Genomic DNA, 16,468 nt, shown 5'->3' with positions numbered 1-16,468 from the left:
CAAATATCCATCCAGAAATTTCCATTTTTGGGTGAACTTATCCTTTAAAAGCCTGAACATTTAATGCTAGTCGATCTGCAGATTTGCACATTTTTTTCTAAAAGACAAGATGCAAAAAAATCTCTAGTTCAACCTTGATAATGTGAATTTCTTTCTTCTGATAAGACAGAAAATAAACTTTGTTGTTCTCTGAACAAACAAGCATTCTGAATATTTCTACCCTGACTTTCTTTGTGCATTTTCTTATTATACCCTGACATTTCATGGTGCTGTCAGATCTCCTTCACCTCTCACACTGTAGATTTTAAAGCAAAACTGCATATTTGATGTTGTGCATCTTTAAGTCCTGCCTCCTATACCTCCTGACTGATGCAGGCGGACAGCGGTATGGCTGAGAGGTGATCTCGGCTGCTCTGCTCACAGATCTCTTTCCCCTTCCCTATTTTGGGAAGAGGCTCTTGTTTAAGGAGGCTATCTGAGATGCGCGTAAACATGGACTCAGCAGACACACGGAGAGCCTCAGCTGTTGCTGATTAATCATCATAAGGCCGTTTCGCTCACACTGAAGAGATGTCAGTGCTACCTGGCTGAGGGGGGAATCCCTGCTGGAGCACCCATAGGCCCGCACCAGAACTTAAAAAGGTGCGCACAGGCCTATATCTGAGCCTGGATCAGCTCCTTCTCCAACTAAAAACATTAGTGACCCGAGGAGACACTCCAGATTAAACTCCAAGGCCATGCAGGAGAAGATAGAGCACATATATAAAAACTGGAAGAATCCAGGTGTGCAGCCAATCAGCAGCAGGATGAGCTCAGCAGGGTATCCGATACTCGCGTTGACAGACGCCAATTATTTTAATGGCACACCCATTAGACGGTATCACGAATCCGTTTCAGCCCGTTGCAACGGATCATATCTGCACGATGAGGAGGAGCAGTGGGAGCAGATAGAGAGCTTCAACCCGCTCCGGACTGACGGATCGCATCACATCACATCACTTATCTGCAGATGTGGCTCTGCAAAATGCATCCAACAATTCAGACAGAGAGCTGCATCATTCATTAACACCTCTGGTCGCTTAGTGTCATGCGTAATTCATGAAGAACGTACCTGGATTTGTATTCCGGGGAGTTTGTGTGGAGACTGCGAAATAGCTCCTGTCCGCCCCCTTTATTATTGTTTATGCCGCTCAGATCAGCCTGACAACAGTCTCAGTGTGATCTCGAGTCAAACGTGCTCCTCGGACTAAAAAATCCCCCGGTGAAGCCGCTGTGTCGTCCTCCTGTACGGAGAGGCAGGTCCCCAGCCTGCTCGGGTATTGGCGATTGGATCAAACCGGCCAGAGGTGATCGCCTTTCGTCCTCTCCTGCCTTGGCGCCCTCCTCCCCAGATCCTCCCTGTCTGACGGATTGACCGGGTCGCAAAGCTGTCAATGACGAGGGAGGAGGAGGAGGTGGAAGGGGGGGAGGAAGGGAAGGGAAGGGGGGGTGGGGGTCGGTATTTTAAGATAAGAGATGGATCTTCGGAGCCCGTCCGCGCGGCTCTCCCTTCTCCTGCAAGCCGTGAATCAGCGCTCTCCTCCTCCCCCTCTGTCCGCGGCGATAGCGCAGGAAATCTATGATGTCGCTCTTCAGCCGCCGAGCTCCTCTTTACCGGCTCTCTTCTCTACAGAAATGGCTCACTGCTGTTCATATTAAACACTGCTGGCTCTGATTAGAAAGGCGCTCAGCTGTGCATACCGGTTGGTGAGCTACCCGGCTGTCAGCTGGACTTCTTTGCGCACCATCGGAATGAAGATTTGTCTCCTCTGCGCTGACTGCGAGCGGTTTTCTGGAGCTCGGAATGACTGCTGGAAATGAGCTTTATCTCTGAATTGTCATCCTTAGATAACTATTATTTATATTAGGCCCTTTCTCGCGCCGGCAGTGGTGTGAAATGGTTGCGCCCTACAGTCCTCCGCCCCCCATTTTTTAAAAGTCACACAGACAGGCTCGGTTAGGCGCGCAACTACGTCACCATCGGCTGAGAGAATAAAACCTGCACCACAAAGCATGAATATCAGCCAGGCCCACAGCCCACCATGACAACTGCTCACAGGGAGGGAGGAGACAGCTTAAAATTAAGGCATCACCCACTATTTTACCTCTAAAAGCTGAGGATACCCCGCCAGATGCTGCTAATTCAAGGCACAGAACAAAGTGGCAGCAGGAGGATGATAACTGAGTCACTGACATTTATTCTGGCTGCATGCCACAAATAGGACACACAGAGAGAGAGAGAGAGACAAGGCAGGCTTTATAAATGCTGAGATGGAGTAAAGTTAGGTGTAAGAGTGACTAACAGCTCCTCTCCTGCCAAACTTTAAAAAAAAATGTTTGCAGCTGAATGATGTGATGTATTATTCAAGGAGAAGTTCACCCAAAAATTAAAAGCTCTGCTCAGATTAACTTTGCTTCAGGTGCGTTTCAGCCTGAAAATCCACAGGCCCATACTTCAGTAATCGGTCCAGGATGGGAAACACAAAACATTTCTGGAGCTTCACGGCAAAACAGTGGTGCATCATTCTCCTGAACAGCTGAAGCAGATGGGAACTTGTTTTAAAGCTTAAAAAACAACCGGGAAAACAAACATTAATTGGCTCCATACAGCTTGTGCGGCATAATCCAAGTCTCCAGAAGTCCTGAGATCCTAAATTGATTTGAAAAGATGTTATTTACACCCCCGAAGCGCGTTCAAGCTCTTGCACCCACTTCAGACAGGTCTCGAGCTATCACTTTTAGTCTAGCAGCTACAGTGAAGCTAAAAAAGAGGCTAAAAAACAAATCAATTTGGGATCTCGGGGCAAGTGGAGACTTGGATTAGGCAGGAATGAGCTATATGGAGCCATTTTATGTTTTCTTTTCAGTTGTGTTAAAACTTAAAGGGGCTCTATGTAACAATTTGTCACCATTTACATGAGAAGATAGAAGATACTTTCCTGTTTGTCCATTAAATATGTAGCGTCAGCCAGAAGCCAGCAAGCTTAGCTCAGCACGAAGATGGAAAACAAGGGGAAACTAGCCTGGCTTTGCCAAAAGGTTAAACACTTCGTGACAAGTAATATCTTATTTGTTTAATTCATACAAAAACATTTTTTTGGGTCTGAAAAGTGAAGTCAATGATGCTGTGCCTTAAACATGCATTCTTTCTAATGGCCAGCGGGGGCGACGCCACTGGTTGCAAAAAGGAGTCGACTGTATGTAAGCTCATGAGAAAATGACCTTATTCTCACTTGATTTATTACCTCAGTAAACAGTTTCCTATTATGTTTATGGTCTCAATCGCTAGTTTTAAGTCTTCCTCAACACAGCATAATGTTCATTTTCTAAATTATGGTCCCAGTTAGAGTAAAATAGATGAAATGGTTTGCTTTAGGGCGAGGCTAGCTTATGATTAACAAGCTGCTACTACAACCCGTCCTCTGGTTCTCAGTCAGATCCAAGCGGGATATTCTCCCCAGCTACAGCCACTCGTACAAATATGGTCAGTTCTTGCTCCAAAAAACCAAGATGGCAACCGTTAATTTCAACCTCAAGACTTAAGAACAGTAGTCCATAAACCAATTAGGTGGTTTCACGGTGGCTCAGTCCACTATTTATATACAGTCTATGACTGTACCTCACTGCACCCGGCAAAGAAATAGTCACATAACCTCCTCTGAGACCGCAACTTGTTACTTAAACCCACTATTCTCAAACTATGGAGCGCCCTCTAGTGGTACGCAGAAGAATCGCGTAGATGATGGTCACTCAGAATTCAAATTAAAGTTCTTAAACTGAATTTTTTTTCTTTCCCGTAGTCACGTTCATGGACATTGCATATGAGTTACAAGCTTAACTCAAACTGTGATGGCAGTGAGCAGAAGTAAAAATTAAAAGTTCAAAAATGATGCAAAACAGTAGGCTGAGTTGAGTATCTTGTATTTTCCAAAATGTCCAAGTATTCTTTTTAACAAATTCTGCTCAGGGTTCGCCCAGAGTCCAAATCCTCATCACGTCCTGTGTTTCTTTGTCTTGCGTCTTGCAGTTGCATTGCACAACCCAATGATCCTCCCAACCCCAATTAGATGCATTACTATAGTAGATAATGAGCTTCACTGGGCACACAGTCCTTGATGCAGCACAATCACCCATAACCGGTGCTGACGAGACAGACGAAGCCCCAGAGACAGGAGCAAAGCAGGAGGATGTTGACACTGCCACCACCTCTAATTACAGAATCATACAGGCCTGAAGCGTCGGGGAAAAAACCCCTGAAAGTCCCAAGGCAAACCAGGCTGTATGTAAAATTAATACAAGTACTTAAAAGTCTTTAAAATTAATTAGCAATTAATCAATAATAAATTATCATTAATCCACCCAGAAACAACACGGAGAGAGTTGGAGCAGTCGTCTCGTTGCAGTGTGCAGAGTCCCCTCTTTTCTTTTGGGACGGAGCCTATATGCAAAGCAGGGAAAAATCAATTGGATCCGATTTTAATTACATAGTCCGGCACTGTGGTTCAGAATCTTATTAGCCTGTTCAGATTTCCACACTTGTTAAATTCAAATATGAAATTCAAAAACAATCACTTCCTAAACGGACGGGGGGGTGTAGGATGAGACGCAAAGCTGGTCAGGCAGCCCCCAACACCACCACCACCACCACCTCTCCCATATCCTCCGCTCCTCTCCATGTAATGCTGTAATTAGTATGGAGAATATGGTTGGATGTTTTTAATGAAGTTTTCTTATCTGCGGGGAAAAGGGTGGAGGCAGAAAATGCCCTGGACATATTGGTGTGCACTGCAGGCGCTTTGAGCGTACCTGCAGCCAGCATGCATCGTATGATTGGAATTCAATGTCTGCTCTTGCCTCTCGCATCAAAAGTCCTCCATGCGCTCAGTGATGATTAATGGATTACACTTGTAATCAACACACCAGGCCTGCTTGTGCTTCCCACTGAGAGGAGCGGCTTGATGGCCGTGGCCCTGAAACTGACTGCTTTCATTGATTCTCAGGCAGTAAAGCAGCTTCGCCCTCTCCTCTCCTTCCTGTATTTCACTCCCTTTTTTTGCCACAGGAACACTTGACGGCGGCCGGATCAGTTTTATTTAAACGTCTGGCGTGAAAGCAGCAGAGAATCCGGAGCAGGCAAACGATACAGCACAGCACAGGAGAATAGTGCTGCACTTGCACTTTGTGATTTGTATTTTCTCCCTCCGTGCTGCGGTCGGCACTCTGCACATGCTGATAATTTGTAGGCTCGAGTTGCAACAACTTCAGTGGAAAAAAACAGGCAGGCAATGACACAGTAGGCCAGGCTGGTGAGGGAAAAGAGGGAGTGGAGGGAGGGGGCGTCAGTGTGGGGGTCAACAGAGGAGTTAACACTGACTTCACCCCCTGGGCGACGTCCACTTATGACGATCAGTAATGAATAGTGAAGTTGTGAAATGAGAAAGGTAAAGAGTCGCCTCGCATCAGGATCTTAAGACCTCAGGGCTGCAGGGCCAATTCCCGTCACTGGTGGATGTGTGTGTTGGGAGGGTGGTGTGGTGGTCGGGGTCAGACGGGGCAAACACCAAGACCCCGATCACCCCAATCACCAAGACACCAAGGACACAGTGTTTGAATTAGATGATAATCATGTGTTTTTAAAGGATTAGTTCACCCAAACTGCAAAAGAAACCCTTTGTGATATGTAGTGCAATCTGGCCGTGCATAAAGTTTTATTTGGTTTGAAGATATCTGTCTTTGATCTGCGGAGGTGACCCCCACTGTTGTTGTTTATGTTCGGAAATATTGACTACTGACTGGAGCTGGAGGGGGAATGTACTTTACTTCATGAACATAACATTAGAGAAGGGAGAGCAGACGAAGAGGAGAGAGAACCGGAGTCTCTGGTGAGTGCTGAATCCAGTGAGAGTTGACCCGAATCCAAACACACTGACACACGCAGCCTCGGTGCGCCGTTGCTCGTTAGTTAACGGCTAATGTACATACAGTAATTAAACTGTTTGGGGCAGATGAACACAGCGGGAGTAATGTGACAAAACACAAATGATCCCACGGTAATACTCGCTTTGCTGCTGGCAAACGCACCATTAAACAGCCACCATTGCTGAAAAAAAAAGCTCAGGCACAAGTGTTCACAGACGAGGTGATGTTTTATTCACATTCATTCATAAGTCTCATTCGTCGACATCCATGTCCCAGAAGTAGCGACGTCGGCAACTAAAGTCCACAACTCAACAAAATAGTAGTTTTAGGACATTTTCAATGCAGAATTCATACATATTATATCTTCAACTAACCTTTGGGTGCAAACAGAAATCAAAGAGACGTATCTGAAATCTTCAATTTGGGATCTTGGGGCCTCCAGAGCCAGGCAGGCTGCATGGAGCCATTTTATGGCTTCTTAGGTTGTGTTGTTTTGTTGTTCACCTGACTTTTCAGGTTCATTCTTAAAAATCAAAATGTTTGACAAGAAAAATCCTTATTTGATTGAACTTTTCACAATTCTTGTCAACAGCCGCTTCATTTTTCTAGCAACATGCCTTAAAGATCAGGAGCTGCTGCACTAGATTCATTACCGTGCTCGTTGTATCAAGCCAAACACCATCATCCAGACGTGCATGCATTGGCCTGATAGGCGTGTATGCACATAATCATACTGAGAAGAGCTGGTTATACTATGTACTGTATATACTGTATATAATGCTACATAACCTTGACTGCTCTGTACTAATAAATCCTCTCCTCAAATAAAACCCTGACAGCACATAAATACACAGAGTGCAATGCAGATAGAAAGGAGCCCGGCGCTAAGCTTTCAGCTCAAATAATATCCATAGTCGGTATTTGCACACACACAGTATAGTTAGTCTGTGGAGAGTGCCCCTTCTGCGGCTGCAGCCATTGGAGCCGAGCATTCAGTGGTTCACTGGTCTGGAATATATTTGCAAAGGAAGATGGGCGAGAGTGGGATACCCGCACTGACTCCATTACATCAGAGACACGGAGCACAGAAGACGAGTGTAGGCCACTGGACTCCACACTCGTCTACTCATCCTCCTCGTGCCTTATGGTGCTGAGTGACGGAGAGGAAGAAGGAAGGGATGAAGGGCAGGGGAGTCAAAAAAACAAGGGGAAAGACAGGATGAGACGGAGAGGTCGACTCGTCTGAGGGTCTCTGCCTTGCGTGCCATCCATCCGGGCCCCCTCTGCCCAACAGCCACGTCTCCATGGCAACGTGTGGCCCCTGCCTCGGTCCTGGGGAGAGTGGAAGTGACGGCGGCGATCTGCGCGCGCTCCGTCTGGCTCATTATGTGGGGAATGAAGTGAAACAGCCAGGGGGTGCATTTGTTCTGCGTGGACTACCCCTCAGCTGCCAAGCGTCTGTCTATTTATAGAAATGAAATGAAAGAGAGAGAGAGAGAGAGAGAGAGGAAGTGAAATAAGGGCCATTTCCCCGCTCACTTTCCTCCCTCTCTCCCCCCTCCGTGTACAATAAGGCTATTTTTTGTTGTTTGATACTGGAGCTCCGTGTAAGTGACATTTAAGCGAGTCAGTAGTAAAGGTTGAGGATTTCACTTACAGCAGCTTCACTGACCCTGTTTCTTATCTGAGGAATATGGAAAACACACACATACATTACACCTGTAGCAAGTAGTCTTTGTAATCTATTCAATTTCAGAAAATATGACATCTTTAAATGTCCTGTTTTGTTTGACGAGCAGACCAGAACTCAAAGATATTCTGTTTACAATGAGAAAAAAATTAAACACTTGAGCTGAAACAAGCAAATATTTGGCACCTAACAGATAAAATGAAACATTATGTATTATACCTTTTAATAGAAAACTAATTGAAGAATCCAATTATATTTAAAAATGTATATATTCAAACACAGCTCTGATTCAGCTGTAAACTAGACAGTGAGGCAGATATTAAATTACAGTTACGCTTGATTACATGCATGCACTGGTTCCTGTAAATCAGGCATGTGTGGCAATGGCGGACTCCACCACCAACATTGTAAACTACTATACTAAGTGCAAAATACAAACTCTAGGTACACGTTTATATAGTCTTTTCCAATTAGGGTTTTATATATTAAAGAATTAGAATATAAATAAAGATCAGCAGGAGTGTACTTATGAAGCGTGACTAAAATGTCCTATCAATCCCAAAGTTTTGGACAAATTCACTTTTTGTACCCATTAATCAAACAGCTTTTCTCTCCATAAGTATTATTGGTTTACAATCACCTCACTGTCTAATGACCTGCCCCAACGGCCTGATTCAAAAGGAAATACATCATTAAGTACTAAAATACCAAAAGTCAACCTTTTTAGAGGATTCTCTGGGGGATCCCCGAGTCGATTCACAAGAATGTTAATATCTGGTATTTTCCTCGTGGAACTGAATGATCGCGTTTCTAATCTTTGTGAAAAATGCCTTCTTGTGAGATAATACCAGTGGTAATTAATCATCATCTGGAGTGTGTGTGTGCGTGCGTGCGTGTGTGTGTGTGTGTGTGTGTGTGTGTGTGTGTGTGTGCGTGTGTGCGTGTGTGTATGTGTGTGTTTGGAGGGATTTTTCATTCATCAAGGGCCAAGAAGACTGGAAGCTGACTGGTTCTTCTGCAGAGTGTTTTCTCATCAGAGCTGTGATGATCTGCCAGCAGCCACTTTGATTCATGGAAAACCAACTCACAGGGCCGCAGATTAGAGGGGACAATCTGAATGAGTCAGGAGCCCCCCGGAGCTGGAAGAAAAAAGGCCCCCTGGAAGATTAAAGAGATTATAGTTGCTTAATGTTTCAGAGCCGGGGTTGTCACAGGACCCCAGATTTCCAACAGCTACATGATTCTTGTTTCTCGGTTCTCATTAGTTCTCCCGCTCTTTGAACGACATCGTAAATATTGAATTTGATTTCCCTCTTTTCTTAGCCTTGTTCAATGAATATTTGATGCCGTTTTCTTGCATTTTCAAATGAAAAATTTAACAGCACGTGAAAGGGGCAGGACTTCTTGAAATTAGGACTCATCATGCACCCTGACAGTTCACTTACGATGGCAAGGCCTCCCGGACTGACCCAGTTTGGCCTCTGTTGGGTAAACCCACACTGTATATTATAACTGTAATGTGCTGTAGCATATCTTTTGCTTCAGTGCTCTCAAGGCTCCCTCACATGGTTCATTTGACATGGCTCTATAGAGGGGCTGTGAGGCGGTATGGCACTGCACAATTAGCGAGGTTACGGATGGCTCACCAAATACACAGCCTCAATAAATACCATATGGTGAAACATTTACAGGAGACTTTGAGGAGGAAGTAAAGAAACAAGGAAAATGTCCACATAAGTGAAAGATTTAGTGGAAAGCACAGAGACACCATAGTGTCTGCAGAATATGGAGGCTCCCATGAAAACTGCCATATTACAGCTCAACCAAACTATCAGAAACAGATTTCACTGGAACTACTTTCTACCAAAGAAATCGTCTATTTGAGAGCAAATGCGTGTTTTGTTTAATATCCAGAGTAGGATAACAACTGTTCCCCAGCTCCTGTGCATACATAGCCTGTTTATTTACATCTTGGTATGTAAGATGTGGCTCAATGATATAGTTTTCTGTCCAGAGGAGATTAGGTGCACATCACCTGCCTCCTGCTGTAAATTTGCAAAGACCTAGTGTCTCTTTATTAAATATATTAGATGGCACATGGACTTCCTCCTTGTCTGATTGAATGTTGGCCTGTGTATTAGGTGTTTTTTGTTTATCTGTGTTTAGTATTCTTTCATATGTATCTAAAGGTGGAATGAAATGGCCTAAGCTGTGGAAGATCAAGGCATTTTAAATTGAATCATTGCTTTCCTGAGAGTAAAATATGTGTTGCTGGTTTGGTGTCAAATTTAACCCACTAACCTCTAATGCATCTGAGTGCAAGCTGGTAAAAACTGTCTACTGTGGTCTGTGGTTTAAACCCTCTCACTGCACTGCTTTGTCAAACTGAAACAGAGAGAAATCAGTGCATGACAAGACAAAAGATCTGCTCCAATTATGAAATCTACTTGTGCTTTAAACATCAAAAAGCTATCAGTGTAATATGTTATTGATTTGTGTACCATAATGATCTTTTGTTCTGCCTGCTCTTCTGCAGGGACTCGGGTTCAGAGGTCAGTGGTCAGAACAGCGTCATTGGTGCTGGCAGGCTGACATCTACAGCCAACCAGTTGCGTAAAGTAATTGCATTTTCTCAAGTACTGCACAACGAAGTACAATTCTGAGTTACTTGTGTATTTAATTTCATGCTACTCTGTACTTCTACTCCATTACATTTATTTCCACGAAGCTTGGATGGAGGACGGGTCTCGAACCTCAATGTAACATTGCATTTTTCCACATTTTGGTTAATTTCTCAGGGAATAATACATTGATCCTAACGGGAAAAACACAGGCCCACTTAGAGGGCCATCCTAGTCTTACAATATAAGTCACATCCTCCAAAGTGCAGCTCAGACCGGCTCATCGACTATAATCTTACTCGGTATTCCCACAGTTAGAAACAGCAGCTTCCTGCAGTAGATTTCATTCTTCAACAGTACATATCTAATCACATCAGCCCTGGGGGCAGCCTGTGGAGCATCCATAATTATGTGGGACTGACCTCTAAGATTACAGATGCACCAAATATGTGGCTACTAATACAGAAACACAGACACAGCCTGACCAGAGAAGCTCGATCCGATCCACCAATCCAGCGACAAATGACTTGATTGCTCTGCTTCATCGCTCAGATGTGTTTAGATGATCCTCACATAGGAGCTGTTGTTTGTGTCCCATAAAACCATCCAGAGCCTGAGAAACACTGAGTAAAATCATGAACACAAAAAAAAAAAATGTGATTACAGAAAATGTATCCCAGGACATTTTCATACGGACCTGAGGAATATTCATCACATCCCATTTCACAGGCTGAATGAGGGGAAACAGCACATACATTATCCGTCAGTCACACAAACAATCCGGAGACTTACAGCAAAAAATCATGTTCTTTCGGTTTGTCGGACGAAAAAAGCAAAAGGTAATACTATTTCCATTATAAACGTAATAAATCCACCGCATTGCAAAGTAATAACTGTCAGAGAAACAGATTACTGTCGAGACCCATAAAGCCTGAGGAAACGCTGGACTGTTGTGTTATTTATTCTTTCATACTTTCAACTGGTAAATCAATGCAGCGCAAAGACTCACCGCGTCTACGAGCTTTTGTCAAAAACAAAATGAAAGTAAAAGTAACAATTTGGATCAATAGGACATAATTTATTGAGACACGGAAATCATACACTGATATATATTTTCTTCTCTGCTCTCAGAAGGCGCAGCAGGACACAGATGTGCCACCTACTGGTTGTTTTTTTATACAAACTCCTGATCATCAGAATAAACTGAAACAGGTGACTGCTTTATACTTCTGTGTATAAAACTATAAGTCTTTAAATTTAGGACTAACCTTGACTTATTTCAAGGTTTTGGGCATCATGTTAGCCATCAGTATGAGACCACAACTTTTTAGAAGTGCACATTTCCAAAGTTTAAAGTCAAACACAAGCCAAGATCGAACAAGTTGCATCCGTGTCCTGAAGTTGCAGCGTCTGAGGTAATCGAGTCTCAGCGGCGTCTTTGCCACAGACTCTGTTCACTCTCGTCTGCTCCGTCCTGCTGCAGTGTGTGTGGGTGCCGTCCGCTCCGCCTGGCGTCCCTGGACCTCAGTCTTTTCTGTTCTGCCTGGAGCGCTGCTGGTCCTGGTACTCCTTGGAGTCCTCCCAGGGACGAGGACCTCGGATGTTCTTCCACTCATCCAAATTCGCCTCCTTCAACTTCTGCAGAGAGGGCGAAAAAATAAACCCAATCAGGAGACCATGTTTAAACTTCAGGATGACAAGAATTCAATATTTTTAAAAACTTCAGACAAGATTAAATCACCCATTTGTATCACCCATCATTAAGATTCCATTGTGTGTCCATCAAAGTATGTTTTTTAGTGAAGAGAAACAAATAACACAAAACAGTCTCTATAAATGCCAAACTGTGTGTGCCTGGATTATATCCAAAGAACTTTCTACAAAAATCGAAATAGACTACTCCTTCTAGCCAGGGGAGCTATTGTACTAGCTACTGTAAAGAGTATGGATGCCCCTTCACTTAGGAGTGAAACATTTTGCAACCCTTTTTGGATCATATGGAAAACCTTCCATCGCACCAGATTGATTGTATTCCTGTATAGTCTTCCTGTTATCCCGATTGATGTTCATTCTGATTCACTTATTGTTTGTTGACTCTGTACTGTCAGTATGCTGTCCGTACATGTGTTTGATTTTGTAAAAGCGAAAATACAATAACTCTGACACAGTGTTTGAAATCTGTACAGGATTTTTCAACTCTGCAAAAGGTATCATGAGGGTAGGAAAAAGGTTTGCATGAACACAAAACCTCATTCTATACTTCATTTAGGATTATTTCTTAAATTACTTGATGTACTTTGAAATGTCCAGATGTGGAAGACCCTGAGCATCTGGTCTGTCACACAGGTGAGACGATGCAGGAATTAATCTGTCAGTTTGTTTCTTCAGGGCAGCATGTCGAATGGTCGAGCAGCTTCAGCCCACTGTCCAATTATAAGTGATTAAATGATAAAAATCTGTAAACTGTCTCCAAATCTAAACATTACATCTTTATTGACTGGTTATAGAATAAACAGTAAATATTTCCAGTAAAAAGCAAAGTGATAAAGAAGAGTTATAAATCACGGAAGGGTGAGAATACCTTCAAGGCAGATTAACTTCACCACAACTTATTAAAGGTTGAGAAAATATGGGCCACGCTGTTATATTACATTAAATTCGTAAAAAAACAAATGGACACTTGAATTGAAGGTGTTAAATATTAAGGACTAAACTAGGAAAGCACCTGCACATTAGCACTGAACGCTAAATACCCAAAATTGAGAACAGTTGCTTCTACTGATCCAACCCTTCTTGAATTATTTCTAAAAACTATTTGACTGGAGGCTGCAACACTCAAGCAAACACTTCCACAGTCCCAGTTTCCTCCTAAATATTTTAAATGATATAAACATGTGTGAAGTTACTCATGCAATCCCCCATGTTTTTACCTCTCTAACCTCCAATGATGTGAGTTTCGGATACTTGATGAAATGTGTTTTTCTACAGACAAAACTTCTGTTAAAAAAAGAGGGTTTTTAAGACACCCTATAGCACATATTGTTTACCAGCACCACTTTCTTGCAGAGGGACCACACAGATAGTTTTCCTTCATCTACTCTCACCCCTCAGGGTCTCACAGCCTGTCTCTCCTTACCTCATACTCGTCCTCCAGTATGGCTGACTGCCTCTGGACGTTCACTTTGGCCTCCAGTGACGGATCCAGCTGAGAGAGAGCGGAAAAGAGCTGTTACTGTACAGAGCTGAAAGTCACGCACTCACAGCAACACGGAGGAAATGGAAACAAACCAAAGAGAGGAAGAGAAGAAAGGAAAAGACGTGGAGGGGATCGTTGTTCGAGAGAAATTACGAATATTAAAACAATGAGGTTTGCATGGTTGCAACTTGTGACTGAAGCGGTGAGAAGCCCCTTCAGGCAGCATCTCCTCCACCTCTTCTTTGTGCATTATGTCTTTAATGTATAAATGATGACATCTGCAGAAGAGGTGAGGTTCTCACCAGCGTCAAAGTTGAGTTCTCCAAACCTGGAGGGAAAATCCAATTTACCCTGTTTGTGCTTCTTTAAATTATTCGGCTTGATTTGGCATGAGCATCACCAGGTTTAGTAAAAACTGAAAAAAAATTACGTGTCACAGGCTTTTTGGGGAGAGAAAGTCCAATGGAGCTATCTGGGTTTTGCAATTCAAATTGATTTTGCCCGAGAATAGGACTGAAATGAATCCCATTCTGAATCATTACTTTTAATGAGTTCTAATATTTCATAGCAGTAACGCCGCAGTTGCTCGGCTGACTGATGAGTTTCATAATTCCGTGATTGATTTTTAATTAGACCTACATTACTAAAGCAAATAAATAATATATAGAATATTTCGCAGCCTTCGGAGCAGGGAATTAATAGCTAAAATAATTAGTGTGACACATGCAATAGAGCCTCCAAAACAAGCTAAGGAAAACACACGAAAACCTGCACATGGAGGACGAAAGGCCTTCAGGTTCATCTGCGCCTCCGGGCTAAATTAAATAGTTGACGAGAAAATGCTAATTAGATCATACAGTGACTTAACCCTGAGACAGTGCTTTTAATCATTTAAGTGGGCAAATATCTGTGAGAACAAAACTAATGGAATCGGCTGCCAAGGAAGAACCGGAAGAGCGCTTCTGATCAAGTGCCCCTTTTTGACAAGTGTTTAGATATTCCATGCATTAAATTACATGTGCACACACACGCTGAGCAGCAGAGTTGAATCTCTGCTCCACAGGGTCTGAGAGGAGAGAGGTTCGGCATGCCGCAGGCCGCGTCGGACGAGAACGAGCAGCGTGGGGGCAGCTGCACAGGCGCGGTGCCAGGGGCGACGAGGGCGCCATGCCTCCCCTCCACCGCCCCTGCCGCCGTCATCCACAGTCTAGTGCCGCCTCACATGGACAGTAATAAGAAAAGATGCCCCTGCCATCTGGCTTCCACCCAGATGACGTGCATCTGAGTAAAACAGCACAAAGCAGCCACTTCCCCTCGCAGCCAGCTCATCAGATTGTAATGGCTTCTAATAAAGAGCCGGTCTTCTGTCATTTTAATGAATTGGGTCTGTCAGTTAATGAATTATTAGAGCTTGTTCGCGCTTCTTGCTCCTGTATTGATGGGTTAGAAAAGCCTGTCGGTGCTGTATGCCTGCAGTGTGCAAAATGATGGATAGACAATGTTTCTCATTAAGATCCTTTATAAATAAAAGTATAAATAAGCCTAAAATCAACCACACTAAACAGAGAGATTTCAGCCTCACAGATGCCAAAACGTGCCATTTCTACTCTGGTCTGTTGGTAGAAATCCTGATTCACACTTGCATTTATGTGTCTAACCACTGAGGGGAGTCATTGCACACTGGTTGTGTCTGTGACCCTAACAGTGCTCGTAGGACTGTTTGTCTCCACTCGTTTCCTGGGATGAAAATCTGAGAATTTTAACTTATTTTACCATCACATGAATCATAAGTAAATACAAATAAATATATATCAAGGTGTCAAGGTATTACACAGTTATTATTATGATTATCAGTTATAATGACCATTAAAGGAATGAAAACAAATGGATTTTCTTGGTTAAACTAAATTATTTCACAAAATACTATGCACTGACAGATACAAAAGTTGATATGAAGTGAAATATATATGTTTATCAACCCATCACATATGGTAGAATTCAATAATGTAAATACTGGTATGATAACTGTCAACTTTCATACCACAGTACACCCTGAAACTGGTATATCGCTACAATCCCCATCATGAGCAAATAAATGTGTGTAATGTAAGAGCAATTCTACGACAAACCTTTTTTCTGATCCTCTGCTCGTCATACCGAAGTTGTGTAAACTCTTTCAGGCCAAAGGAGCCTCCAACTACGAGCAACTGAAAAAACATTTGAAAAATACATACTGTTGGTTAACTTAATCCTAAATACTGATGTCAAGGCAGTGCAGAGCATTTGCTTCAATAAAGGTTGGTTTTCTCCTTTTACACAAGGCCATGTGTGTATTCAAAAACTACATTTATATTTGTCAAACCTGGCCTTGATGAACAAGTGGACAGCCCTACTCTGTTTGAAAGAAAAACACAAAAAGGGCGATTTCACTTGTCCAATCCAGATCACAATGAACCAGCTCTACAAAACAACTTGTCAAATCTGGACTAGATGAACACAGACAAGCTAAAGACTGCTTGAAACACAATTTGGGATTCGGGAAACGTTTATTATATTCTGGAAAACAGAAAAAAGTGTCATCAGTGTCATAAATTGTAATGTTTAAAGCTAGTTATTGAAAGGCGATAACTAAGAACACTTCATTATCATGAGTAGACTGATAAAATAACCTTACAGCAGCCTTATGTATCTTGTAGTTGCTAGCTAAAGTGTTAGCTAACACAGCTAATCAACGCTCAGTAACCACTTTAATATTAAAGTTACTTACAAGCATGGGGACTCCATATCTAACTGTTTTGTTTCTCTGCAGCGCCCTTAAGTTAAACATGTCTCTTCTTTTCAGCTACAAGTCCATTTTACTGATAACAACACCGAGCAGGTCACAGCTGGGACCTGCTTCCTGAATAGGTCCGACGCTTAAACTGTCCGTAGATCTGTCGAGACACGAAGGTTCCGGTGTGTGTCCGTCGAAATATTTTTTTTCCATTTTCCATTTTAATGATT

At 42.9% G+C, this 16,468-nt stretch overlaps 2 protein-coding genes across 3 annotated transcripts in view; both read right to left on the bottom strand.

The window, feature by feature from the left end:
* slc8a3 (solute carrier family 8 member 3) overlaps positions 1-2,038 on the bottom strand; it is a 99,607-nt gene extending 97,569 nt beyond the window's left edge. Inside the window, exon 1 of one of the 2 annotated variants that reach the window (XM_084381230.1) lies at positions 1,112-2,038. The gene's annotated coding sequence lies outside the window, so the exon portion shown is untranslated. The remainder of the gene's footprint in view (positions 1-1,111) is intronic. The other variant, XM_084381229.1, reaches the window with a different exon arrangement.
* Positions 2,039-11,332: 9,294 nt separating this feature from the next.
* cox16 (cytochrome c oxidase assembly factor COX16) lies at positions 11,333-16,387 on the bottom strand. The gene is made up of 4 exons (XM_084380943.1): positions 16,233-16,387; positions 15,595-15,672; positions 13,406-13,474; positions 11,333-11,907 (listed from the first exon to the last, which is right to left on the bottom strand). Exons 1-4 carry the CDS (start codon positions 16,290-16,292, stop codon positions 11,794-11,796), a joined length of 321 nt encoding a protein of 106 aa, XP_084237069.1. The 5' UTR covers positions 16,293-16,387; the 3' UTR covers positions 11,333-11,793.
* Positions 16,388-16,468: the final 81 nt, after the last annotated feature.

The sequence above is a fragment of the Pagrus pagrus genome (genome assembly GCF_965226575.1).
Source record: "Pagrus pagrus genome assembly, chromosome: 18".
Lineage (NCBI taxonomy): Eukaryota > Metazoa > Chordata > Actinopteri > Spariformes > Sparidae > Pagrus > Pagrus pagrus.
This window is presented reverse-complemented; position numbering and strand designations above follow the sequence as displayed.